Raw genomic sequence first — 25,681 nt, forward strand, 5'->3', positions numbered from 1 at the left:
ATTGGACCTTAATTTCAATATGGGGCACAAATGAAAGGTATTCGGGAGTAGATTTTAAAGCTGGCGTACAAAATCAAATCGAAGTATAGGGACTTGCGGCATCCCTCAAAAACGCCGTTAGACCCATTATGACTATATGATACTTGGCTAAACTATTTGATACTTACAATTTTCATAGATTGTGTACGTTTGTCTGGAAGGAAACATAGGCTATATAATTTTTAGATATCGGGTGGACGCGGACCGTCCCCCTTATACCAAAATCAAAAACGCCACCTATATCAGAAAGTGGTCCGATGGGCACAATAAGGATGTCAAATGAAAGGTATTGAAGACCAGAAAACGAATTTGGTATTAAAATTTGGTTCCAAATAACCAGCTGGCCAACATATTAACCAGCGGGTCCATATTTACCGGCCATGGCAATATGAGCTCAAATTAAAGGGATTTGGAAGTACAGCACGAATTTTATATCCATATTTGAGTCGAAATGTCTGAGGTGCCATACCTCCCCTAATGATAACATTACGGGCCCGGTTCGACTAGTAGTATATATAATATATATTGTATACCCCATCCTATGGTGGAGGTTATAAAAATAAATGAAATAATACAGGCCCATAAGAGCATCAATTATTCTCACAAGTATTTTGTTTTAAGCCTACAGGGTAGCTGATCGGTCTTGTCGTCAGGTGTATCTTTCGTCTGTTTGATTGTGTTGAGGGTCAAGACCCAGGAACTCTGCGACTAAGATGGGGTGCGTCCACAGGGATCTGCATCTGGTCGAGTAAGTCTGGCTCGGCAGTTAAACAGGTGACATGTATCATGTGGTCCTTGATTACAATCGGGACATACATCTTGCACGTCGGCATCAATCCATGCTCTGTATGAGTTGAGGCGGCTGCATTTGCCGGAACGTAATTGAGCCAGAACTTCTCTGGTTTGCAATGGGAGGCGGTCGTTCTCCAAGGACTACATTCAGCCGGTAGCCATTTACCGCATCTGCTACCGTGTCTGCATGAATGTTGTCTAGTCTTGCTTGATATGCCGCTTGATCTAGAGGTACTCTCTTGTTGCGCTGAACGTCACGCTCTAAATCATGTAGATATACCTTAAGGCTTATGGGCGGTGGTTATCTATCCACAAGATGATGATTTGGATGGTCTCTGCGATAACAGCCCAAAAGGTATTGCTTAGACAGCATATAGTTATGTCTTCTAGTGTAGGATCTTTGTTTCCTGATGGAATTGGTCCACATGAGAACTGAGCAGGCAGTCCGTCGCAGTTCGGAGGGCGGCATCCTGACAGATCTGAATATTATTTCACTGTGTGTCACAAAGCTGACGAGCCAATTGCTTTGCATGTGGTCACCAAGCTGTCTTTGTCACAAGCTTATGCAGACCGTCTGGCGCAGCCACCCTAAAACATTTGACAAGCAGGATAAAATTTTGTTAACCCAAAGACTTAATTGTGTGACGTAGTTAATGAGCAACACAATCGCCGATGGCCGATCTCCTCCGGCACGGGATAACTATGAGCCTCACACGGGCGACAACTTTGAGCTCCGATCTGCGAGGTGTTCATCGCCATCAAGAGAAGCTTAGCTGGCAGCTACCGGAAGCGTCCACAGGTTGCGGGTTGTTGAAGGCTCCATTGCTGTCACGGACAATAAGTGGTATCGTGGAGATTCTCAGTGAGAGTCCGGTCGGCATCGGCTCTTGGCTATATACTGAGAACCTTCGGCACTGGATATGACAAGGCGAGTTATAAGCGCCTTTAAATAACCAATGGCTACTAAGTTCCCGCGGATATCGCCACCACCACATGCAAATGTGGCTACAACAACAATAACAATATCCCTACTACCGGGATTTGAGAGTAAATTGGCAGCAAACCACAGCTTGCCAATTTCTGCACATTAGATACAAAGCTTCCATAAGTTTCTCGATTCACTTCCCTGGTTCTAGGATTAATAGGATTGGGTCTCTTTTCGTCCTTCTGCTCCCTTTGCCGGACCCAGGATAAAGGCCTTACCTAAAATCTTAGACCATTTTCCCTTCTACCGGGATTTGAGAGTAAATTGGCAGCAGACCACAGCTTGCCAATTTCTGCACATTAGATACAATGCTTCCATAAGTTTCTCGATTCACTTCCCTGGCTCTAGGATTAATAGGATTGGGTCTCTTTTCGTCCTTCTGCTTCCTTTGCCTGACCCAGGATACAGGCCTTACCTAAAATCTTAGACCATTTTTTATAAGACGAGCAGCTGCAAGGTTCTTTCTCCCCACACGTCCACCTACATCTGAATCGCGTTCAATGTATCCTTTGAATACATTCCAATCGGCTTTCCGGTGCATTGAATACATTCCTAATTCACAGTGGAAAACGCGGAGCCTTCATGTTGGGCATTTAAATCTCCTAGTACCATGCGTCAAGCGCATGCATAATAGGTAAATGAACCCTAATTGCCTACCTCTACACACATTGTGAGCGTTATAACTGTTCAGACTGCAGTTGTTTATGAGCTTTTTTCTTCTTTATGAACGACTCATGAAGTCCACAATCTACCAAAATTGTTCGCCATATGCAAAACAATTGAAGCCTTGAAGATAAAGTTTGTTTGTTGTTGTTTTTGTACGCCGATGCGGCAGCCTTTGCCTTGATAATTGAGGATTCCATCGGATCAATCCGGTACGTACAACCGGGTGCCATGGGATTGGTTAAAGTTTGTGCCCAATAGCTGCGTACCATTGGGGTGTTTTTTCTTGCTTTCAGATAATTTGATGATTTTGTCTCTTCTTATTTCTTCTGCCTCCACGATGGGTGTAATTCGGACGATTGTAAGATCTTGATAAAATGTGTTTATTTTTTTTTGTATTTATAAAATGCGTCTTTAATGAAAAAATCACATTAGTTTTTACGATTATTATAAAATCTAGTTACTACATACATAAATACATTTAAATCTAATACGCCTATGTGATACATTCGCATAATGCATCTAAATTAAATTCATTAAGTTAATATACCATAACTATACTAGGAGCAGATCATGAAAAAAAAAACAAGATTAAAGCGTTTCATTCAAGTAAAAAATAACCAAATTTTGTAATTTTTAGACAAGTTTCCTAAGAATCTAAATCGTCGCATATTGAAAAAAATGTTTTAGCATTTTAGGTGATTACATTCGATACAGTTGCTATTTTCCAAATTCGAAAACGTAAAAGAGAACTTCCAGATCGGTATGACACACACGTATGTATCATCTATAACAGGTTTTAATATCTTAAAAGAAGCAAAACGTGTTAAATAATTTTAGAAATTATTGCACATTAAAATCTAAGATGTGAAAAGAATAGAATTAACGCCTGCTTCACTCATGGAATACCCCTTAAGACTAGACCTCTTTCACGTATGGCCTCTGCTACAGCATCTTCATAGACTTCGAAATACAAGGGCCTCATCCTTGATCTGGATCTTCTTGTGGGTGGTGGAACCATTATTGCATTATTGGATTCTTCAATACTTTCGTTGCCTTCACCATCCCCATCATTGTCATTTCTTCTTCTGCGTCGGCTTAGCCCATGTTGTTGAATGGCAGCTGTTATGGCCTCATCATAGCTATTCTGAAAACCCCTGGCACTGCGTTCCTGACGGTCAGCTTCGATGCGTCTGTTTATAAAATTATCACATTCACATTCGAAAATTGCATTGTGCTGCCACAAAGCTAATTGTTCATTGGTCATTTCAACTGAAAGGGAGGCCATATGAGTTTTCTCTAATCAGTATCCAAAATTATAGGAGGTTGCGATACTTACAATTCGACGACGGAAGAAGAGCAAATAAAAAATCCATATTCATATCGAAATTTTGCATAGTTACTTTCTACGGGCCTAACATAAATAATAAAATAACATTTTCAACAGCTACTAAAAATGCGCGTGCAACGAATTATGTCTGTCAGAATAAGAAACGGCAGCAAAGAGGACGGAAATAACCATGGTTGAATTAAGAAGGTTGGCTCACTTGCTCAGCTGATGGAATTATCTAACTGCAGAATTGTTTTCAAATCCCATTAGAACGTCAAATGCCAGGATGCACTAATAAGGTGAGGTCATTCGAACAGCTGAGTACAATTTTTTTTATTTTAGTTTTGATTTTTCGGTAAATCTAAATGTCAAAGGCTTTATATCACAGCTGTGATATATTTCTAAAACCTTAAAATGTAGTTTTATTTGAACTTATTTTCCACGCATATGCAAAAAAACAATATTATAATGATGAAAATACATTTATAAAACACATTTGAAGAAGATAAATTGTAAAGAATAGTTTATTTTGTAGAACCACTTTGACATTTCAATTTACGGCATTTACCACTCAAGCAAGGCGGATTTAAAAAGGTGGTCTCACGCGATCATCCGTTAACAGCTGGCCAGGTTTGATGGTATTAAGATGACAGATTTTTGTTAGCATTTTCCTTGTTATTATCTTCTTTATTTATACACACACGCACACAAATTTATTTGCGTGTGTTGGCAAAAATACAATCAGCTCGATGACAAGATGGCGGATTGCACCATATTATTTATGGTTGTTGTACAAATGAGACCACCTTTAATTGTTTCGCCATTCCACTCAAGGTAGTTTCGTTGGGGGTAAATTTTTGTTGTTGTGCTAATGACACTGCCTCTTAATTGTATCATGGTCAAATGCCAAGGTGGATCTAAAAAGGTGGTCTCACGCGAACAGCTGTTAACAGCCGGGCAAGTTTGACGGTATTAAGATGACAGATATTTGTTCGCATTCTCTATGTTGTTATCTTCTTTCCCGTATATTCACACACGCACACAAATTTGTTAATTATTAACAATAAATTGTAATAAATTCCACAGAGAAATAGTATAGGCAGGATTCACTGAATAAGGTTAAGCCAAGCGATCAGCCGATATACTTTTTTTTTAATATTTGGCAGTACTTGGCATTGAGGATGTCAACTTGTTCTCTTTTTACATTCATTCTTTGTTTACGTTTTCTCCTATATGATGACATTTTCAATCGTCACTTTTGACATCCTTAATGATGTTTATGGGGCCTATCCACTTTGTGTTTTGCATGTGACCTAACCTTCTATTAGTGAATCCTGTAGTATAGGAGATAGCAGTTTTCTAAACATACATTTTTGGTTTTAAAATTTCTTTAAACTTAAAATTTTATCAGTAGACACGAAAACGGAACGTAAATTTTGTTTTTACTGATTTCTACTTTCCGGTTACGGTCGACAGACGTTCGGTAATCGCTTGCATGTGTTTTCATAAAGCATAACAAAACATCTGATACGTTTTCCTACATTTACGGTATGTTTACGAGAGCATAACCAGGCCTTTATGTTGAAATTCTCTCTTCTCTTAATTTTCTTCATTTATTTCTAATCTTTGTACGTTACTCTTAAAGAGGCGATGGCACAACTATACCTATTGAACATCTGTGGGTTGTGTTGAGAACAATGTCATTTTTGAATTGACATCTAGAAGATAAAGTCATAAGCCTAGCTGATCAAATTTCCAATTTCAGAGTTGTATCCAAATCCTAATTGTATTTATTAAGTGAACCCCCTTAGGCGAATACCGTTATTCGTGATTGCCATAGTATTTGTGAGAAAAAATCAACAACAAAAATGTCGTTTGGGAATTGGTCAAAGTTCGTCAAAATAATTACTACAGCTATTCTGCGACAAAAACAATCGGTTATTGACCTGAAACAATATATTGAAGACGTCGATGCAGTCATATAGGCCCAAATAATCGAAATCCTCGAAAATGTTTTCCTTAGAAATCATCAATATCCAATTCTGATTATGGAAGAACGCTGGTAATTTTTGGAAATCTGGCTAAAAGGCCTTGTTTGGTGGATCGTAAAACATATACAGCAATAAAAACCACAAAACTTTCAGATCTGCCCATTGAGATACTATTGCAAATGTTGAGATCATTGGATGCATCTCAATTTCGCTTATTACGTAGTACATCAACATATTTTTTAGAACAATATGCTATAACTATTTATATATTTCGACAATTAGCCTGTCCGCCTATGACGCTGAACGCTTGGATTCGAATCCATCCTGGCGAGACTATCAGAAAACATTTTATGCGGTGGTTTTCCCCTCCTAATGCTGGCAACATTTGTGTCGTACTATGCTATGTAAAAACTTCTCTCCAAGAGATTGTGTTTTGTTGCGGTGGTGCAACGAATACGAATGCTGAGGGTAAGTAAATTAATTTTTTAGAATTAGGTTAAGCCGAAAAGAGTGCGGATATTAATCCGCCCTATGCCGCTTTGGACATAACCTAAGCCAGTAATCGGCTTGTGTGAATTATTAACATAATTTTCTAAAATAATCAGAACCATTACAAATCGGTTCAAATTAAGATATATGTAAATGTCATATGTATGTATATAACCCGATTTAAAATAAAAAAACCAAAACTAAGAATATATAAAGCACCATAGGAGCGATCGCTTGGGGAACATGAGGGCCATTGTTTAATATAAAGGCGCCAATAGCTTGTGCTATCATATGAGGCATCAAAGAGCCGGTGCCACACGGCCCCTCACTGACACTCTCCACTCGAATAATGCTTATTGTCCGCGACTGCAATTGCAGCTTCTCCGTATTGAGCATTCCACTATCCGTAATCTGTGGACACGCCATAATCAAGTTTGATTGATTCGACAAATAAACAGGTGGCGTGTGGTCCCAGGTTGCAACGGGGAAACGCTGGCATTAAACCTAGCTCGGAAGGTGTTGCAATTGACCCAAGACTACTCTGGTTTGCCGAGAAAGGGTCACTTCTTCGGGAGCAATGGCTGGCGGCATGGAATAGGCGATTTGTAGATGTAAAACAGTGCCGACGATACAACCACATCTTGGGGAACTCCCTTTTTTACAATATTGCGCCTTCAAGGGTCTCAAGAGTGAGAGTCATATCGGGTTATATATGTTACCTTTGACAATGTAAGAATTTCAGCAGTAAAGTCAACTTTCTAGCAAAATAAGTAAAAAAGGATTAACTTCAATTTTGATAGACAGGGACTTTCATATACCCAGGTACCACTATAAACAAAACAAACATGCATTTTTATATTATAAAGTTCTATAGATGCTTTTTTGACTTCAAGACCAAAACCACATTTCGACGGAGAAACGATTCAGAGGCAAAAATATATGGACTAATTTGCGTTTATGGAGAATATTTATTACGTACAGCTATACTCCGACATTGACATAGCAGTTGTTGTTGTCGTTGTCATAACCACATATGTATGTGGTGGTGGCGTCAAGCTCCATATGGAAAGCTTCGTTCTGGTCCGATCGCCGGGGGAACGTTATAGCCATAGATTATTTAAAGGCGCCAATAACTCGTCTTTTCATATCGAGTATCATAGGCACTAAGTATTTAAGCAAGCGTTTCCGGCCGGCCTCTTATTGAGACCTTTCACTCAATACCGACGATTGTGTCACCATCTGCAACCTGTGGACGCACCAGGTGTCTATCAGGTGAGCTTCTCGTAATGACGATGAACGCGATGTTCAAATCGGAACTGCAGATATTATAAGAGAAGGGGTAAAAGGTTAAACACCAATTTGTAGTTAAAAAATTCAATTAATTTTTTAATTGAAATAAAGAAAATTTTAATCACGATTTTGATTGAAATATCTTTCAGATTCAATTGAAGAATTAATTGAATCAATTAATTTTTTAATTGAAAATTGCAAAAATTTCAATTACAACTGTAAGAAAAAAAACTCATATTCATTAGAAATCGGCTGCGGGGGAGTCATGGAGACGAATAATTACTAAAAAAAAGTACCAAAATACTGACTTTTCCATTCCTGATATCGAGTCTCACATGCATTAAGTAATTAAGCAAAACCCGTACCGCCCAGCATCTCCGAGACTCTTTTACGGCAAACCACAGATTGTCCGCGACTCGAAATATTCCGTATAATAAAGGCGAGTTATTGGCGCCTTTAAATTACCAATGGTCACCTTGTTCCCGCGGCGATCGGTCCATTGGACCGCAACGAGAATCCTCACACAGCAGCTTGACGAGGATCGCCACCGCCATTTGAAAATATGGCTACAACAACAACGAGAGAACCCAGATCCCATGAAGTCCTTCATCGGCAGGGGCTGCCTCAAATAAAGAAGCCACATTGAAACTTTTAAAGTTTGGAGAAGTAAATCACAAGCCTGAAACTTTTAGAATATTTACTGTTTTACTATGTATTACTATTCTGATAACTCTTGGAGGCCACCGTAGCGCAGTTAGCATATCCGCCTATGGCACTAAACGCCTGGGTTCGACACCTGGGGAGAACATCAGAAAAAAGTTTTTCAACGGTGGTAATCCCCTTCTAATGCTGGCGACATTTGCCATGTAAAAACTTCACCTCAAAGAGGTGTCGCACTGCGGTACGTCGTTCGGACTCGGGTATAAAAAGAGACCGTTCATCATTGAACATAAACTTTAATCGGACTGCACTCTTTACCATCATGACATTTTAAGTCGATCTAGCCTTGACCATCCATCCGTCTGTATGTCGAAAGCACGCTAACATTCAAAGGAGTAAAGCACGACACTTGAAATTGTACAAAAATACTTCTTATTAGTGTATGTCGGTTGGGATTGTTAATGGGCCAAATCGACCAATGTTTTTTATATAGCTGCCATATAAATCGATCTTGGGTCTTGACTTCTTGAGCCTTTAGAGGACGCAATTATTATCAGATTTGGCTGAAATTTTGCACGATGTGTTTTGGTGTCACTTCCAACTCGGTTCAAATCGGTTAATAACCTGATTTAGCTGCCATGTAAACCGATCTCCCGACTAGACTTCTTGAACTTCAAGCGGGCGCACTTCTTATGCGGTTAGGCTGAAATTTTACACATATTCTTGAGGAATGACTTCCAACAACAGTGCCAAATATGGCCTAAATCAGTTGAAACCATGAGATAGCCACCATATAAAGTGATCTCCCAATTTGCCACTCTGGCACAATTTTTATTCGATTTGTCTGAAATTTTAGAGGTGGTATTTTTCAATGACTTCTTATAGCCACGTCAAGTACGGTTTATATCGGTCAATAACGTGATGTAGCTCACATATATATGGAAAAAGTCATTCAAAGAACTTAACAAATACGATCCATGGTGGAGGATATATGAGATTCGGACCGGCTGTACTTAGCGTAAAGTTGGCCGCTTGAATTTTGCACAGATACTAAATATCGATGTAAATCGTTAAGGATTGCAAATGTGCCATATCGTTTCAGATTTACAAATAGCTCCCATATAAACAGATCTCCAGATTTAAATGAGCACATGGAAGCCGCCATTTTTGACCGATTTGGTTTAAATTTTGCATACAGTGTTCCGTTATGATTTCCAACAACTGTGTCAACTACGGTCCATATCGATCTACAACCTGACATAGCTAACATATATACCGATCTCAAGATTTGACTTCTTAAGCCCCTGGAAGCCGCAATTTTTATACGATCTGGCTGAAATTTTGCATGTAGTGTTCTGTTATGACTTCCAACAACTATGTTAAGTACGTTCCAAATCGATCATAGCCTGATAAAGCTCCCATAAAAACCGAAATTCGGGCAATGACAAAGCAAATGCTCCAACGTCTCATCATCTTCCCCGCATACCCTACACATGTTATCACTTGCCGCAACGATTTTACATAAGTGAGCTCGAAGTCCTATGTTTCCCGTTATGATACCAATAGCAATACTGACCTCCTTCTTACTTCCTTTCAGTAATAGCCTCGTCTTCTCAAGATCTGGTTCCCCCCATAGGATTTTCGCCGTCCTACACATCGCTGTTCCACAATGTAGGATGCGCATTCGTCGCCCACTCCCTTAACTCGGACTGCGTCGACCTGAAAGGCTTCGGGTTAACCAAGTTTATTGATGGCAGTCCTCTTGCCTTCACCGCCAAATAGTCTGCTCTTTCCCCTTACCCCGTTATGGCTCGGCACCCAAACGATGTGGATTTTGCCATCCTCAGAGAAGGCGTTTATATCCTTCTTACACTGCAAGACCCTTTCGTGACCTTACCGTCCTGGTTGTTATTGCCCTTATGGCAATTTTCCTGTCGGTAAAGATTTTCACATTCGTTCACGTCCTCGCGTTAGCACCACACCACTTCACGCATTGCGTGATCGCCCGGATCTCCGCCTGCAGGATAATATTATGGTCGGGCAGTCTAAAACAGATCTCAGTCCCTCGGTTCTCAATGTAGACCCCCAGGCACACTCTGTTCTCTAGCTTTAATCCATCCGTAAAACATAAACTTCCAGATGACAATACTAGGGTTCCGTCAATCCAAGACTGTGCCGATGGCAGCAGTGCCTCGCACTCGACTTCAAGGTTCATCTCAGGTATCCGATCGGAAACCTCTTCCCTTCCTTCCAGGTTTCCTATCGTCGCCTCGATTATACCGCGGTGGTATGAGCTGCTCCCATCCTCAATCCATTCCGCAGTGGCTGCCGCACACCTCATCGTTCCGCCTATACCAAGACAACATGTTCTCTGAACCTGTTGTATGGGCTTTATGTTGCACTTTTTTCCCAAAGCAGTCCGCCAAACTACCGAGGCGTAAGTAAGTATTGGTCTAATCACGCTCCTGTAGAGCCAGTGGACTATCATCGAATTCAGGCTCCATTTCGAGCCTACGGCCCGTCTCCATAGTGCCCAACATCTGTTAGCCTTCTCAGTACGCTCCTGAATGTGACACTTCTAATTCAGTTTCCTGTCCAAGATAACACCTAAGTATTTGACCTAGTCAGATATCGAAATTGTCTTATTGAGGAAACGGGGTGCGTTAAATTGGCTCACCTGCGTCTTCCTCGTGAACAGGCATATTCCAGTCTTTTCTGGGTTAACATTGAGACCCCTGGGTCTAGCTCAGTCATATGCCATATGCAAGATCCTTTCGTCCCTTCTGCATAGCTCGTTCGGATCTTTACCCATTAGAAGTATTATAACATCGTCTGCGTAACCTGGTATAGCTCCCATATAAATCGATCGCTCAATTTGACTTCCTGGGCCTTTACAAGCCGCAATTTTTGTCGAATTGAAACGCGCACTTGGTAGGAACCTACCAAAAAGGGCAACACTGCTCACAACACTATTTCAGTTTCCAATGTCGCAAAAAGTTTGTAGAAATGTTAGTGGAATGTTTCGACTAGGTTAGGCCGTGCTATATCACTGTGGTGTCAAAGCCAGAGATGTGAGGCAACAAATCACCGGGGCAAGTTACGCCTTCAAAATTACACACAGATGTTCAGAAATAGATATAGCAGCCATATATATCATTCATCCGATATGAACTTTTAAAGCTGTAGTAGCCACAATTTTAGTCCAATCTTTAGAAAATTTTGCGCGAGAAGTCATAACGGAACACTGCGTGCAAAATTTCAGCCAAATCGGACAAAAATTACCAGGGGCTCAAATAGTCAAATTGGGAGATCGTTTTATATGGGAGCTATATCTAGATCTGAACCGATATGGCCTATTTGCAATCCCTAACGGCCTACATCGAGTATCTCTGCCAAATTTCAAACGGCTAGGTTTATGCGTTCGACCTCTATCGTGATTTCGACAGACAGACGATGATGTTTAGTTCGAATCAGAATGTCGAGAGGATCTATTGGGTTGTCCAAAAAGTAATTGCGGATTTTTTAAAAGAAAGTAAATGTATTTTTAATAAAACTTAGAATGAACTTTAATCAAATATACTTTTTTTACTCGTTTTTTCTAAAGCAAGCTAAAAGTAACAAGAGAAAGAATGCAATTACAGAGTCACAAGCTGTGAAAAAATTTGTCAACGCCGACTATATGAAAAATCCGCAATTACTTTTTGGGCAACCCAATAGAATAAATGTATGCACTTAATGGGGTCGCAGATCAAAGCCCCATCCTATGGTGGTGGGTATGATGAAGTGACGCTTGTGTGAGGTGGTTTCAAAGTATGTCTCTTTCTACTGTTGTCTCATTTTGACGAACGATGCCTTCTTTCTGTTTGTAGTCTTACCCCCTAACAGCATTCATTTGAATAAAGAAAAATATATTTGAATATGTTTTTGGTTTTTTTAGAAAAGGGGTTTTATTTTATTAAACTTAAAATTGTTTTTAATTGTCATATATATGGTATATATTTGTTTTCTAAATATATTGTATTTTTTACAAGCACTTATTTGTTAATTTTCAAATTGTTTTTGTTTTTATACGTTACATTCTACATATTACATTTATATTAGACGATTTTAAAAAATGTTTCGACTTTCTTTGAATTTCACATTAAAGTAGTCATAATTATTTCATTTTAATTTTGTTAATATTTCTAAATTTATATCATTTTCCAATTATTAGTGTCATAAAATGTTAAATTTGTTCAATTGTAATTTTGTGGCATATTTTTGCATTTTCAAAATCTGTAGTCCGAGAACGTCATTCAACGAAGACGAAAATCGAATTCGAGTTTCGAGACAACCAATAAATGCGACCTCTAGGCATACATATGTCAGTAAACATTTCTAACGTTTAAATGTTACTCCATCTATGTTATTTCCATTGAACATTGTGCAAACAAAGCAAACAATTCAAATATAAATATTTTTTTTTATAATTCTTGTTTGTTTTGTTTTTGGAAAATTTTTAAAATTATAACAAAATTAGCTTGATTAAAAAATTGAACACTTTCTTTGTCCTCTATAAGCTATTTTTTTTTTATAAATGTTGTTTGGTATTATTGTTTTGTTTTTTGTTTGTATTTCTGCTTCATTTCGTTATTATAGTTATTTTTATTTGTGATTATAGTGGTTAGAATTTTCTTTTGTGCTAATTGCTTCAGTTTTAAGCAAATTATTACGACATATTATTTATTTGTTAATTAAATGTTGAAATTGTGATAAATTTGAAATCAGTCATAAATTGTTTGCTAAATGACGTTTTTAATGACACGAATGATGGCGCCTAGATTGTATTCGGCTTCTAACGGGACTTGTGTATCTCATACGCCAATGCCTGATTGTTATGACAAGGTTTTTTGTTTCGTCCAAAAGTATTGCCAGATATGACATTTGAAAGACCAATAAGAGATTTTCTTTTTTAATTAAATTTCATTTTTTTTTTATTAAAAATAAAAACATTCAGTATAGCTTTACTTATTAACTCATTTTAGAAAAAATTCATAAAGATGATGGGCCGAAAATTGATGCCCAAATGCAAATTTGCCCATTTCAATAAAGAACTGGGACAAACTTCTCACAAATCAATGAGTGTTGTCCGATTCAATTTTAAGCTCAATGATAAGGGACCGAGCCGAGTCCGAACCGCGTGCCGCAGGGTGACACCTCTTTGTGGAGGAGTTTTTACATGGCAAAGTACCTCACAAATGTCGCCAGCATTAGGAGGGGATAACCACAGCTGAAAAATTCGAAGGATTCGAACCTCGGCATTCAGAATCAAAGGCGTACATGCTTACCTCTGAGCTACGGTGGCCTTCAAATTGGTTACCCGTAATCATTTTATGTAAATATATGCCCATCTGGCAAATAAACCTACTTTAATCCCTATTTAGTTTCTAGTGGGTGATAAATCGCCAGTTAGGACGTTTTCACCAATGTTGGACACTAATAAGACTAAAAGGGATTCAGGGATTACACAATCTCCGCCACGCACTTCGACCTCACTACTAGAGCCCGCGGTCTTGAGGGTCGCCATACACACGTACTAATTACGACCCGGCACGCCATTATAAGCACCGCAAGAGTTGAAAATTTGAGGTCCAAATTGTTTGGTGTTCATCGTCATTACGAGAAGTTCAGCTGAGAGCTACCGGGTGAGTCCACAGGTTGCGATTAGTGAAAGGCTTTGTATGCGGAGTACCTGCAATTGAAGTCGCGTACTATCAGCGATATCGAAGGGAGAGTCTCCGTGAGAGGCCGGGCTGCAATGGCTCTTGCTTAAATACTGGGTGCCTGTGATACTCGATGTGACAAGGCGATCTATTAGTGTCTTTTAATAACCAATGTTCCTGACGTTCCCGCGGCGGTCAGTGACCGGAACGAGCTTGAAGAGAATCGCTAACTCCACATACAAATGTGGCTACAACAACTGATTTCAAAAACTGTAAATCCCTTCCCAGAATTTCTTTTGCGTCTATGGTTATGGCACATAGCTCTCCTTGAAATGTATGTGTCGCAGTATAGTCCCAATTCAGTCCCTGTCTCCTGAAACCCTCCTCAGCCTGCTCACCGCATCCATCGTGTGCAGAAGGGAAACTTGGCCGTATACTGTCTCCCCGTGCGGCTAAGGGCGGTGACTGTCGAACCACCTACTAGTTGTTAATTGCCCTCTCAATATTCGAGAGGGCCGCGATTGCGTATTCCTTCAATTAAAGAGACGTCTCAACTTCAAGCATCACTGCGTGGAGGGCCGTCTTCTGAGACCAGCCCTTGAGTTATGCCTGATGTTCTTCGACGTCAGATCTCTTTCACCTTCAAGTTTTTTTGCTTGAAATGTCAAATGATACGTTTGGTAATAAGCATAATTGCCTCTTTACATTTACGATACATTTGTTCTACATTTACGTGAGCATAACTAGGCCTTTACCTTTATATGTAAATGCCAACATTTTGGCCAAAGAAACCAAAAAAAAAATAAATAAAATGTGGTAACCTTGTCAAACCACCAAAAGAACGATTTTCGGAAATTTTCCACAAAAAAACTTAGTACCAGCCTTTAGGCGGAAATTATGCCATATTTCTTTGTTGGTTTAATATAAGAAATGCTAAAAAACACGACAAAGAACCTTGTCTTATACAATACATGTTTTAAAATTTTTTCATTTATTTCAAACCAGATTGGAATTAAAGTAGTTGAGGACTCAGCCAAGCTCTACTAGTAGCGTACGACTTTTTTTTTGTTGAAAACTTTTCTTAAATCATTTTGTACATTTAAATCGGTATTTGCATTTGCACACAATATGTTTTCATCCATTTATTGAAAGTTTTTTATATCTTTATAATGACATTAGTTGTGTAAAAAGAGAATAAAAAAAATATTTTAATAAATTCTTCAATATATGTATGTATGTATATGTTTTTTGTTAATACAAATTAGTAAAGAAGTTATTGTTGTTGTTGGTTGGTATCTAAGTGGGGGGGAGGATGCTTGTTGGTGTTTAACATTATATATAAATAAACAAATGGTAAATAATATAAATTTCAAAATATCCGCAATTATTAACGGCCAAAGTGGTGAGTATAGCAATTATCCTAGGACAATTTTTATTACATTTTTACTTTATTTTATTATGCTTCATTTTCTCTTATTTAAATCCTTTGTTTTTTTTTTCATCGGCGAAAACACTTATGGATTTTTCATCTTTTTGTTGCTATTTTGTTTAATTTTTTTTTGTATGTGGTAGTAGTAGTAGTATAAGTAAGGTAAGTCTTAATTTTGTGTATGCATTTTTGTGTGTCTTTATTTTTGTAGGTTTCAATGAAAATGTGAAATAACGATTTTTCCCTTTCAAACTGATCACACCACCATGTAGATATTCTGTCATAAGAGTGGGGCGTTTTTTTTTTTTTGTTTTAAATCGACATACATAATAAAAGATTTTTTTACTCAGTGTTAATTGTAAACGGATTTTGACAGTACTAGTTTTACTGCAACGAATATAAGTAAAAATAATTTGTTTATAATGTGGCGTGTTTCCATAACATTTTGGTGTTTATTTCTTCTCTTGTTATTGTTGTTGGGTAGGGTGAAATCGTAGCAATATTTGTTGCGTTTTTGTTTTTTTTTTCTTTCATTGAAGTTACTAGTTGCTAGTGTCATAATTTTGTTGTTGAATGTAGTACAAAACGAAATTGGAGAGAGGGCAGGCTCTTTTTGAGGAGTGGTGTTCGTTCTGGTGTGTGGATAAGGAAACTTGGTGGCGGGATCTGGCATGGTGATAGTCAACATAGTAATACATATGTGGGTGTTTGTGTATGGTGTGTGTATGTGTTGCTTCTACAAACGCGTAGATTTTTGATTCAGTTTTTCTTTTTGGTTTTAAATTCCAAGTCTGCAAATATGTAATAAAAGAAACAAGAGCATGTAAAGAAATGAAATTTTGTACATAAACATGAATTTGGCATTAAAAAACCAAAATTTTGAAAACATATTAAGAAAATATAAGTTCATTTGAAGAAAACATGCCATATTGGGAAAATAAATTAGAATAGAAATAAACAAAAAGTGTTTTCGTTCTATGTACATATATGTATGTATTGATCTCAACTGAAAAATCAATTCTCAAAAATTTTGGTGGCTTCTCCATCTCAAACTATATACAATCTAGCATTATTTCCCTGAATTATGAATATTAATAATTCTATAGGATGAATCTTGTCATGGTCTAGTCTTAACTCGCTTTCTATCAACCCTTCAAAAACTAAGGCATTACAATTTGATATTTTTGTGGGGAATTCTAGAGTAAATTTTGTTGATAGTAGTAAAAGTTTGGGAATAGTGATTGATATAGACCTTAATTTCGGTTGTCATATTGACTCTCTCCATTCTCGTGTTTATGGTATTTTGCGTCGGTTGTATTCGACAGGTATTTATTTCCTTTCATGGGTGAAAATCAGACTTGCTCACGCTCTGTTAATGCCTTAACTTTTATATGGCTTTGACATAACGTCAGGGACGTTTGATAATCTTCTAAGACTGAAACGGGTGATGAATGCAGTAGCTATGTTTGTATATAATGTACGTTTTCGTGACCACATTTCAGGGTATGTCAAAATTTTTTTGGGAACTTCTTTTGACCGTTTTATTGATCTACGAAATATTTTATATAAAAAGTGGAACATCGGTAACACTCAATTTTTCTCGCTCGATTAGGATTATTCAGATAAACTTGCCCCGTATACTTAGGTCTGTTTACGAAAGATCATTCTGTTTTTGTGCGACCTGATGTTGGAATGTATTGCCCGCCAAGTTAAGAATCTTTTCACATTCGAATAATGTTTTTCGCTTAAAACTTATTAACTTCTATTCTACAGATCAAACTTAGTGTTGTTGCTTGAATCTTTTTGTAATGCTAACATGGGACTTGTTCAAAAATCCAACAGTTTAAATTTTCGCATAATCTTGTTATGGCTGGGGAGCCAATTGAAATGAATTAGGCTAAGAATCTTACATCTTTTTGTAACTGTGAAGTATTTAGCTTTTGCATGTTTGTTTAGGAGTATATATCGTTGTTTGCCCATGAACATTCCACTAAGGAACAGGGGCAAACTTCTCACATATCAATGAGTGCAGTCCGATTCAAGTTTAAGCTCAATAATAAGGAGCCTCCTTTTTATAGCCGAGTCCGAACGGCGTGCCACAGAGCGACACCTCTTTGGAGAGAAGTTTTACATGACATAGTACCTCACAAATATTGCCAACATTAGGAGGGGAAAACCACCGTTGAAAATGTTTTCTGATGGTCCCGTCTGGATTCGAACCCAGGTGTTCAGCGTCATAGGAGGAGAGAAGTTTTACATGGCATAGTACCTCACAAATATTGCCAGCATTAGGAGGGGAATACAATCGTTGAAAATGTTTTCTGAAGGTCCCGCCAGGATTCGTACCCAAGCGTTCAGCGTCATAGCCGGACATGCTGACCTCTGCACTACGATGGCCTCTAACCTAAAATAGTATGCCAACTAAAAATTATGTTTTAACTAAATTTTTTAAGTTATATTACTAATTTTATGTTGACCTACAAAATAAACAATTGCTTTTTCATAAGTGTCCATTGAGTGGCAAATATTGCCCCTTATGCAGTTCTCTGATGTGTACCGCCTATAACCATGGGAACCACGACCAACTTTAACTTTCATATTGAAAAAAATACAAGAATTAAACCGATCATGTTCACATCTTAATACCGAAATCAATACGGACCCGTACACTGTGGCAGTAAAGAATCGCCTATATCTAAATACTACGAGACACGTACAAAAATTTTATATGCCAACTGAACTCTTTAGCTCGAATCCTGGCAAGAATTTTTTTAAGTACCATAAGTACAACCAGATGTGCCGAAGTGCTCCTATATTCTAAAGTTTCTAACAACAAGGAGCATGGAAGGGAAGCTGTATTTGCAATAAGTGTTGTCGGTATACTCTATCTCATTGTCGCTCATCCTAAATGTCGCAAAAGAACGAAACAATAGACTGAGTTGAGGTACTTACAATGTTCTGAGGTTTAAGAGAACAATTTTCCCAACTGTGCTATCATTCCATGTTTTTTAATAGCCCCCGACTACAGATTTTTTGCTGATTATTGAGATGGCAAATTATTTATTAATGGGGTCTTAGTCACCTTCGTGAACATGACAACTTGCCTAAACACAATTAAAAAATTTTTATCATGAATCATGTTTTACGCCAAATCAGCCCGAGCTTATCATATATGTACATAGAAGAACTTTTTTCAGTTAATATAATATAACTTGTAGTATAAGCAAAAAAAAAAAGTTAGTATAAATATTGTGATACTTATGTCTTTTACTTAAAATAAAACTTTTGAATTGTAAAAAAATTAACATTTTTTACTATCTTACATGCGGGAGCCCTTTTGCTGCAGTACTTTTGCTCTGTCGTTTAATTCCAGTTCTCTCCCAAGTGTCGTGCCGCACTCCTTGGAAACAACACAAAGGAATTCATTATTATCAAATGCACCATAATTTAATTGATACTGTGTGCCAACACTGATTAGTTGCTCAAATCGCCAGCCATCAGAAAGTGTTGAGATCATCTAAATGTATATGTGGAGAAAATATAAAACATTTAAGTTTTTGTATACATACAGAAATAATATAATAAATTAATAATTTAATTAAAAAAAAAACCTAAAATTTTATTAGCACTTTGTCACCCCCAACGATTTTAATAAACCAAGCAAAAGCCAGTTTTATTCAAGAATTTCGTTTTTATACCCACCACCGAAGGATGGGGGTATATTCATTTTGTCATTCCGTTTGCAACACATCGAAATATCCATTTCCGACCCCATAAAGTATATATATTCTTGTTCAGCGTAAAAATCTAGGACTATGTAGCCATGTCCGTCCGTCTGTCTGTTGAAATCATGCAACAGTCTTAAAAAAACAGAGATATTGAGCTGAAATTTTGCACAGATTCTTTTTTTGTCGACAAGCAGGTTAAGTTCGAAGATGGGCTATATCGGACTATATCTTGTTATAGCCCCCATAAAGACCGATCCACAGATTTAGGGTCTTTGGCCCATTAAAGCCACATTTATCATCCGATTTTGCTGAAATTTGGGACAGTGTGTTGTGCTAGGCCCTTCAACATCCTTCCTCGATTTGGCCCAGATCGGTTCAGATTTGGATATAGCTGTCATATAGACCGATCCGCCGATTTAGGGTCTTAGGCCTACAAAAGTCACATTTATTATCCGATTTTGCTGAAATTTGGGACAGTGAGTTATGTAAGGCCACTAGACATTTTTCTTTAATGTGTCCTAGATCGGTTCAGATTTGGATATAGCTGCCATATAGACCGATCTCTCGATTTAAGGTTTTGAGCTCATAAAAGGCGCATTTATTGTCCGATGTCGCCTAAATTTGGGAATGTAAGATGTGCTAGGCCCTTTGACATCTTTTTTGAATTCGGCTCAGATCGGTTCAGATTAGAATATAGCTGTCATATACACTGATCTGTCGATTTAAGGTTTTGGGCTCATAAAAGATGTATTTATAGTCCGATGTCGCCGAAATTTGGGACAGTGCGTTGTGTTGGGCCCTTTCATATTCTTCTTCAATTTGGCTTAGATCGGTACAGATTTGAATATAGCTGCCATATACACCGATCTCTCGAATAAAGGTTTTGGGGCCATAAAAAGGCGCATTTATTGTCCTGAGAGAAGTCATTATACAAAATTTTTGACAAATCAGATGAGAATTGTACCCTCTAGAGGCTCAAGAAGTCAAGATCCCAGATCGGTTTATATGGCAGCTATATCAGGTTATGTACCGATTTGTGTCATACTTAGCACAGTTATTGGAATCCATAACAAAGCACCTCGTGCAAAATTTCAGCCAAATCGGATGACGCGATCAATTGGCTCAAGAAGTCAAGATGCAAGATCGGTTTATATGACAGCTATACCAGATTATAAATCGATTTGAATCATACCTAACACAGGTGTTGGAAGAGATACCAAAACACCACGTGCAAAATTTCAGTCAAATCGGACGAAAATTGCGCCCTCTAGAGGCTCAAGAAGTCAAGACCCAAGATCGGTTCATATGGCAGCTATATCAAAAAATTAACCGATTTGAAACATACTTAGAGCGGTTGTTGGAAGTGATACCAAAACACCTCGTGCAAAATTTCAGTCAAATCGGACGAGAATTGCACCCTCTAGAGGCTCAAGAAGTCAAGACTGAAAGTGTTCCAATCTATCAATGTAAAGCCCGGGTGGGCGATGTTTGATTAATAAAAATGAATGAATGAATTGAATGAAGACTCAAGATCGGTTTATATGGCAGCTATATCAAAATATGGACCAATTTGGCCTATTTACAATCCCAACCGACTTTCACTTAAAAAAATTATTTGTGAGAATTTCAAGCGGCTGGCCTTACTCCTTTGAAAGTTAGCGTGCTTTCGACAGACAGACGGACATTGCCAGATCAACTTAAAATGACATGACGATCAAGAATATATATGCTTTATGGGGTCTCAGGCGCATATTTCGAGGTGTTACGAACAGAATGACGAAATTAGTATACCCCCATTCTATGGTGGAGGGTATAAAAATCCAAATCCAACTGCCAGTTGTATCAGTCCAGAGTTGCCACATTTAAAAACACATTTAAGAAAACATATCGTCTAATACCACCTTTAGGTGTATGTCCATAGTTTCAAGGGGCAGAATAATATCCGCACTCTTTTTTTAGACCTAACCATGAATAAAAATCTGTCCCTTAAACTGCAGCAGTTTGTTATTCATACCAAAACCTGTAGATCTTGAAAAATAGAAACATATTGACAAAACCAAAAGTGTCCTGCAATCATTATAAACGATTATTTACAAAAGGTGCCACCATTTCGAAAAATAACAACGTCTAGAGGGGACCTTTACTGTTTTGTGAAATTCATACGTATACATGTTTGTTCAATATGTATTTGCATTAACCATTTCTAAGTTCAATATTAATTAGCGTAAATATGAATGTTTTCATTAGAGTTCAACGAACCTGTGTCAATTCTTGTTCACGGCACTGCAGTACACGATACACGCGTTTTTTATCTGACTGGGGTCTCTGCAATGAAAAAAAAAAACATAATTGATTAAAAATGCGGGAAAATCCCAAAAATCGGCAATGCCAATGTAAACAAATTGGTATGCTGTGCCACGAACATGCCAAAATAAGGCAATGATTACGTACTTGATCTCTGTGGTGAATGCATTCCTTGAGCAATGCTATCAGCTGTGTTACATTATAAAATTCAGCCTCTTCCAGTACTCCCTCCTCAGAAACGCCATCCAGAACCAATTTACCATGGCGCAAGTAATTAAGAACCGGTGCAAAATATTTTGGATCTCTGTCTATTAAATAGGCACCAGTTTCGTCCTTGAAATGTGAAAAAATAAAGAAAAATGCAGAAACAAATTATGAATGATTTACAATGTTGTGTGACATTTGTCATTATAATCGTACAAAACAACAAAGTAGTCTAAGAACTTTGAATCAACAACAATCAACGACAGCAATGACAGCATCAACCTTCACCCCCAAAGGTTCTTGCATTTAGTAGGACATGTGCGCCACGACCTACCTACCTATCAACAACTGGCAGGCCACTACCATTTTAAACAAACAACTTTGAACACATGCATATTTGCGATACGTAGATACGTACATACATGCATATGTACATATACCTAGATAAGGTATACCCTCATCATTTAAAAAAAAAAACTTGCAAAACCCTTACTTTCTCTGCATGAATCAACTGAATTTGAACTATTTTTTGTAAGACCATTCGGTGTGCTATACAGGTCATGTGTAGGTACATGTTGATACAGTTGGCATGGGAGTACAAACAAATTAAATCAATAGTTAAGGAGAGCACAAATATAGATGACTATAGATGTGCCATTTTTTAAATGATCAAAGAAGATAATTGGAGCAAGACAAGTAGAAGAACTACCAAAATCTAGAAGATGTTTATTATGGCTTTTGGTATTGGGTAGCTTTGAAAAGCTGCAAATGATAACTTGACCATGAACATTCCATTAAGAAAGCTAGCTTCTCACATAATAATGAGGGCTGTCCAATTCAAGTTTAATCTCATTGCTAAGGGGCCTCTTTTTTATAGCCGGGCCCGATGACGTAGTTGCTCACAAATAACGGCAGCATTGCAGGGAACAAGGGCAAACTTCTCACATACCAATGAGTGCTGTCCGATTATTCAAGTTTGAATGATTAAATTAAAATGTTTTCAATGATAAGGGGCCTACCTTTTATAGCCGAGTCCGAACGGCGTGCCGTAGTGCGACACCTCTTTGTAGAGAAGTTTTTTCATGGCTGCCTTACCAAATGGTACAGTAGCTCCCAAATGTCGCCAGCATTAGGAGGGGATAACCACCGCTGAAAAATTTTTTTTTTATTTTCTCCTTGTTCCCCTTGATAACGGCAGCATTAGAAGGGGATAACAACTTGGACCCAGGCGGACATGCTAACCTCTGCGCTACGGTGGCAATGACACTCCTTGTTGGTGAAAAGATAAGGAGTGTAATTTGCCATCGAAAGAAAATTACCCTATAGCTAAACATGTTTGCCACCTGTACCTCTGTAATGATGTACGGGCAAATAGTACAACCTTGCAATGGTAACGATGGGGCACTTTTAAGGGAAAATACACTTTTATGTGGTCGTATTGTTTAATGTTATCAATCCCCGCATATTTGTATCTAAAAATATTACAATGCAAATTTGGTGTAACCTTTTCAGATTAATATTTTTGTAAACTAGTGTTTACTAATATGGGCAGATGTGTAAATAGTTCTACGAAAGATCAGGGTAACGCTGATTTAATATTTATTGTGGTCTTAGTTTTGATGATGGTTTATGGCATCTAGTTAATAACTCAATTAAAAAAGGGAACAACAATGATTCATTTAACTGACATCAAAGCAAAGACATTCATTCACCCAATGGAATGTACTCCCGCTACCTCTTTCCTCTCCATTGTACCTGCGGTATTGTACATTTACAATGGTGCAGAAGGAAGGAAGGAAACAGGGACAATTGATTAGATTACAATTGACAGCACACTGACAGTAAATTAGCTAATAAACACTGTTATCATCGTCATCATCACCAGCCTCATCATCATGGTTATCGTAGGTGGTAAATAAGAACGGAATGCATAATTACAGTTATCATAACTAAATTACTAACTGATACACACATCATACCCATTATTGGGGGTTGGGGTGCGGGGGGTGTTTTGAGTTATTGCTGCTTCTTGCTGCGATGCCAGTGTCTTTTGTTTACTTATTTTGCTGTTTAGTTTTTCTAATTTACCTCCAATAATGCAATTTAGACCTTGTAAAAAGCAATTAACTTACCCGATCTGATATTAAATCACAGTCCTCCTGGATTAATCGTGAAAAGAATGAATTTGGATCACGGGAGAGTGTTGTTTTTGTTGTGAGAAAATATTGACCACCCACATTTAGTTTTACCCATTGGTCTGTGCCCTGTTTTTTCAGAACATTGGGACTTTTACGTGTATTGATATTAACCGTGGTCATTTTGATATCACTTTTTTCCTAATATTCCCGTTAATTTAGAATAAAACGGCAAATTTTAATATCAAATTTGCTTTGTCAAGAATATAAATTCAGTTTTTATTTCTTGTTTCTTCTAAAATGCTACCTCGAACCCCTATCGCTCAAAAACACTGTCACACACAACGCCAACTGATTTTTCGTTTGGTTTAGAATTTTAGCTTCCCTAGTAGACTCGCCATATATTCTCAATTTTTTATATGTAAATAAATATGCATTGTATATGGTGGGAGAATTATCCTTATTATTAATTCCTTATCAAAAACACACGAGAAAAAAAATTATGGGAATTAATAATAACCCAAACCAAATACTCGAATAATTAAAGAAATACATCTCCAAAAAGAGGGTTGCCAAATGTTATTTTTTCAACAACCACCTCTCAAAATATGTCTGTGGTGAGTATGGACCGATAACTGAGCTAAGCTTTTCATAAACTGTTATCGCATGATATCGATTACTATCCAGTTAAAAATTGCACCGGAATTCTATCCAGTACATTCTATCTAGTACATGGCTTGCACTAGATTATAATAACCGATTTAAGATTTAAAGAATTTCCAACTTTGACGAGTGAAATCGAGCGTCATTTTGTGTTGACATACGTGAAAAAGTGTTTTTATGCGTCAAAGTTAAAAATTGTTTAACTTTGTGAGCATCTTTTGTGGGTTTTTTTTGCAGGGTTGAATTTTTCAACGCAATGATCAAAAACAAAGCTCAACGCGCTCATTCTGTTTTGGCCCTTACAGTGTCGCATATCAATAGTTATCTGATGCACATTAACACTTAATTGCTAGGTTTTATTATAATACTTGCTGTGTTTTATTTTAGTCCCATTCAATACAAGTCAGATGCTCTGAACAAAATTTCAGTGCAAAGTTGTACTAGACAGTGTCCGATATTTAGCGATAACAGATAATAATAACCTGTTAATCGCCCAGCACGGGGTAGCTGTGAGCACCATACAGGCTGGAACATTGAGGTCTGATCTGTGTGGTGTTCATTGCTGTCTTAACTATGAGCGCGTCCACAGGTTGCGGATAGTGGTATGCTCCATACGAAGTAGCTGCAACGGCAGTCGCGGACAATCAGCGGTATCGAGAGGAGAGTCTCAGTGAGAGGCCGGGCTGCCCCGGCTCTAACACAAATACTGAGTGCCTATGAAGCTCGATATGACATGGCGAATTATTCGCGCCTTTAATGTTTGACCAATGGCCAACTTGGCGTTCGATTCTTTCGTCTGGAACGAGCTTGCTTTCCTACAGAAGCTTGACGAGGATTGCCCCCTCCACATGAAAATGTGGCTACAACAACGACAACCTATTAATCTGATTTGCCCTGTAAAGTACCAAAATAAAACAGTATATATATTCTTGATCGTCTCGACTTTCTGAGTCGAACTAGCCAAACTAACCGTCCGTCCGTATGTCGAAATCATGATAGCGGTCGAACGCGTAAAGCCAATAAGTATATATATTCTTGATCGTCTCGACATTCTGTGTCGAACTAGCCAAACTAACCGTCCGTCCGTCTGCCGAAATCATGATAGCGGTCGAACGCGTAAAGCTAGCCGCTTGAAATTTAGCACCGATGCCTAATATTATATAGGTCGTTGGGGTTTGCAAATGGGCCATATTGGTTCAGAATTGGATTAGCTCCCATATAAACCGATCTCCCGATTTGACTTCTTGAGCCCTTACAAGCCGCAATTTTTGTCCGAT

At 37.9% G+C, this 25,681-nt stretch overlaps 2 protein-coding genes across 2 annotated transcripts; both read right to left on the reverse strand.

Annotated features, from left to right (window-relative positions):
• Window positions 1-3,232: 3,232 nt before the first annotated feature.
• On the reverse strand, window positions 3,233-3,958 carry LOC106096046 (uncharacterized). The gene is made up of 2 exons (XM_013263566.2): window positions 3,819-3,958; window positions 3,233-3,751 (listed from the first exon to the last, which is right to left on the reverse strand). Exons 1-2 carry the CDS (start codon window positions 3,874-3,876, stop codon window positions 3,378-3,380), a joined length of 432 nt encoding a protein of 143 aa, XP_013119020.1. The 5' UTR covers window positions 3,877-3,958; the 3' UTR covers window positions 3,233-3,377.
• Window positions 3,959-15,051: 11,093 nt separating this feature from the next.
• Window positions 15,052-24,262, reverse strand: LOC106096064 (BTB/POZ domain-containing protein KCTD5). The gene is made up of 5 exons (XM_013263607.2): window positions 23,739-24,262; window positions 21,550-21,735; window positions 21,358-21,423; window positions 18,694-18,887; window positions 15,052-16,161 (listed from the first exon to the last, which is right to left on the reverse strand). Exons 1-5 carry the CDS (start codon window positions 23,922-23,924, stop codon window positions 16,149-16,151), a joined length of 645 nt encoding a protein of 214 aa, XP_013119061.2. The 5' UTR covers window positions 23,925-24,262; the 3' UTR covers window positions 15,052-16,148.
• Between the last annotated feature and the right edge of the window lie 1,419 nt (window positions 24,263-25,681).

Source organism: Stomoxys calcitrans, chromosome 4 (assembly GCF_963082655.1).
Source record: "Stomoxys calcitrans chromosome 4, idStoCalc2.1, whole genome shotgun sequence".
Taxonomy (NCBI): domain Eukaryota; kingdom Metazoa; phylum Arthropoda; class Insecta; order Diptera; family Muscidae; genus Stomoxys; species Stomoxys calcitrans.

What these genes read in the sequence shown, in the direction of transcription:
- LOC106096046 (XM_013263566.2), bottom strand. Translation starts at nt 3,876, where the DNA reads ATGCAAAATTTCGATATGAATATGGATTTTTTATTTGCTCTTCTTCCG. An exon ending in TCTTCTTCCGTCGTCGAATT is followed by an intron (nt 3,752 to 3,818) that starts GTAAGTATCGCA and finishes CCTCCCTTTCAG; the next exon opens with TTGAAATGACCAATGAACAA.
- LOC106096064 (XM_013263607.2), bottom strand. Translation starts at nt 23,924, where the DNA reads ATGACCACGGTTAATATCAATACACGTAAAAGTCCCAATGTTCTGAAA. An exon ending in GTGATTTAATATCAGATCGG is followed by an intron (nt 21,736 to 23,738) that starts GTAAGTTAATTG and finishes TCACATTTCAAG; the next exon opens with GACGAAACTGGTGCCTATTT. An exon ending in GTGAACAAGAATTGACACAG is followed by an intron (nt 18,888 to 21,357) that starts GTTCGTTGAACT and finishes ATATACATTTAG; the next exon opens with ATGATCTCAACACTTTCTGA.